Raw genomic sequence first — 1,915 nt, 5'->3', positions numbered from 1 at the left:
CGGCCACATCCTGGCTGGCCCCGGTGCTTTTCGGTGAGGCAGCCATGAGAAGGAAGGACTGTCTCTTCGCAGGGTGCTTGGCAGCGGGTGGCTCAGCTGAAGCCCCCGGGACACTCTCCCTCTGCTTGCAGCTATTCACCGAGTCTCTGCTCTGCGCCAGGGCCCGGCGGGGGGGGTTCTGGATGGCCTCCATGCTCCTCCTTGCCTTGGGCTCCTCCTTTGCAGCCCACTTGCCCTTCTGCAAGCTGCCCAGCCGCTTGAGCACAGCCTGGACCGGTCCCTCGCCACCGCCCTCCACCTTGAGGTCCTGCCCGGCCGTTCCCACCATCATGTAGATTGTGGTGACATTGGGGTCCTTCCCCTTCGCCTCCCAGCTGCCGGATTTTGCAGCCGCTTCAAGCGCTTCCACTCTCTGGGCCACGTGCCTGGTCCCGGAGACCACCCGCCGGCGTCCTCCCGGGGTGGTCCGGGGTGACGGACGGTGGCTTTCCTCCCCCTTGTCGAGGGGCTCAGGGCTTTCGTAGCAATTGCTGGGTGGTCGTGCAGTGGGGGATTCAGCTGCTGCGTCCCCCGGTGGTGGACTCAGCTTGGATGGGCCCCATGGTGTCTTGGGCTTCCGCCCGGGGCTGGGGGTCTCCACCGCCCCAAATTTTGTCCCCTCGGCAAAGGACACAGAGGGACGCTTGGCCTTGGCGATGCTGGAGGTGCGAGGGATGGCGAAGGGCTGTGAGACATCCTCGGAGTCAAAGGCGGAGGGGTCTGGGAGCACCTCGCCAGGGGTGGATGCCCCGTCCTGCAGCTCAGCCCCCCCCAGCAGTGGGATGCCTACGGGAGAAGAGGACAAGGGTTGGGGCTGCTGGAGCTACGCCTCTGCCCAGGGACACACTCGGGGCCTCAGGACCGGGGATGATGCAACAGGATGGTCTCTGGGAGCATTTTCCCAGGTTGGGAAATGGGGCTGCCCACTCCGGGCATGTCCTGCTGCACGAGGCCAGGCACGTCCCCCGTGTGCCCTTGCAGACAGGAAAACATGCGGACGAAAAATAAACGCTGCCTGCGGCCAGCACCCGTCCCTGGGACACCCAAGGTCGGTAATGAGGCAGGATTGACCCTGGGCAGCCCAGCAGGGCTGTGGGCAGCCAAGGAGAGGAGGAACAGCCACAGACGTCACCTTCTCTGGGAGGGACAGAGTACTCGGGTCCCTCGTTGTCATTGTCGGTGTCGAAGGAAGAGAAGGAGCTGTCTGAAACCCAGGCGGCCGACGGCGGCTCGATGAAGCTGGGGTTGAAGGGGATTTCTGCGTCGTGGTGGGAAACTGGGGAGGAGAAGACACTCAGCTGAGCTCGGGCTGCGAGCCCAGGGTGCTCAGGGCTGGGGTGGGAGACCACAGCCTGCCCTGAGGCGTGTTGTTGGGCAAGGGGGGGTTCCAGGCTCTCCCCCAAATGATGATGATGCAGAGAGCATGAGGTGAGGGTAACGCCCTGGAAGGGTGGTGGGCAGCTCTGCTGTTTCTTACCTGTGACTTTGGGAAGCTTGTAGCCACCCAGGGAAAAGCACGGCATCATGGCGCTGAGGTTCGCCAGCACCCCCTGCACGTGGTGCTTCATCCTGGCCACCACATCATCGTCTGGCACAGCCGCCCTGCATGGGGTAGACGGACGTCAAGGGACATGGGACACGGGGCTTTGCGCTGAAGGTTGCAAAATATAAACAATCACCTGTCTCTAGCATCTGCCGGGCCCGCTCCGCAGCAACAGCAGATGACGCAGAGCAGCAGCAGCAGGAGAGGGACGAGGATGGCGGCTGCCAGGGCCCCGTGGTCCTTAAAACCTGAGCGGAGAAGATGGGTTGGGTCCTGTGTCCTACGTGTCCTGTGGCTGTCAAGCCCCCAGAGCCACCTGCATGCAGGAGCTGG

At 63.7% G+C, this 1,915-nt stretch overlaps 1 protein-coding gene across 1 annotated transcript in view; it reads right to left on the bottom strand.

Moving 5' to 3' along the window:
• Positions 1 to 7: 7 nt before the first annotated feature.
• Positions 8 to 1,915, bottom strand: part of LOC104492122 (scavenger receptor class F member 1-like) — a gene marked incomplete at both ends in the record, with an annotated part of 2,151 nt that continues 243 nt past the window's right edge. The window contains 4 exon segments of the mRNA XM_010134635.1: positions 8 to 825; positions 1,172 to 1,391; positions 1,479 to 1,700; positions 1,703 to 1,830. Coding sequence (XP_010132937.1) covers positions 8 to 825; positions 1,172 to 1,391; positions 1,479 to 1,700; positions 1,703 to 1,830 — 1,388 coding nt within the window.

This window comes from Buceros rhinoceros, unplaced genomic scaffold (assembly GCF_000710305.1).
Source record: "Buceros rhinoceros silvestris isolate BGI_N320 unplaced genomic scaffold, ASM71030v1 scaffold32540, whole genome shotgun sequence".
NCBI lineage: Eukaryota > Metazoa > Chordata > Aves > Bucerotiformes > Bucerotidae > Buceros > Buceros rhinoceros.
This window is presented reverse-complemented; position numbering and strand designations above follow the sequence as displayed.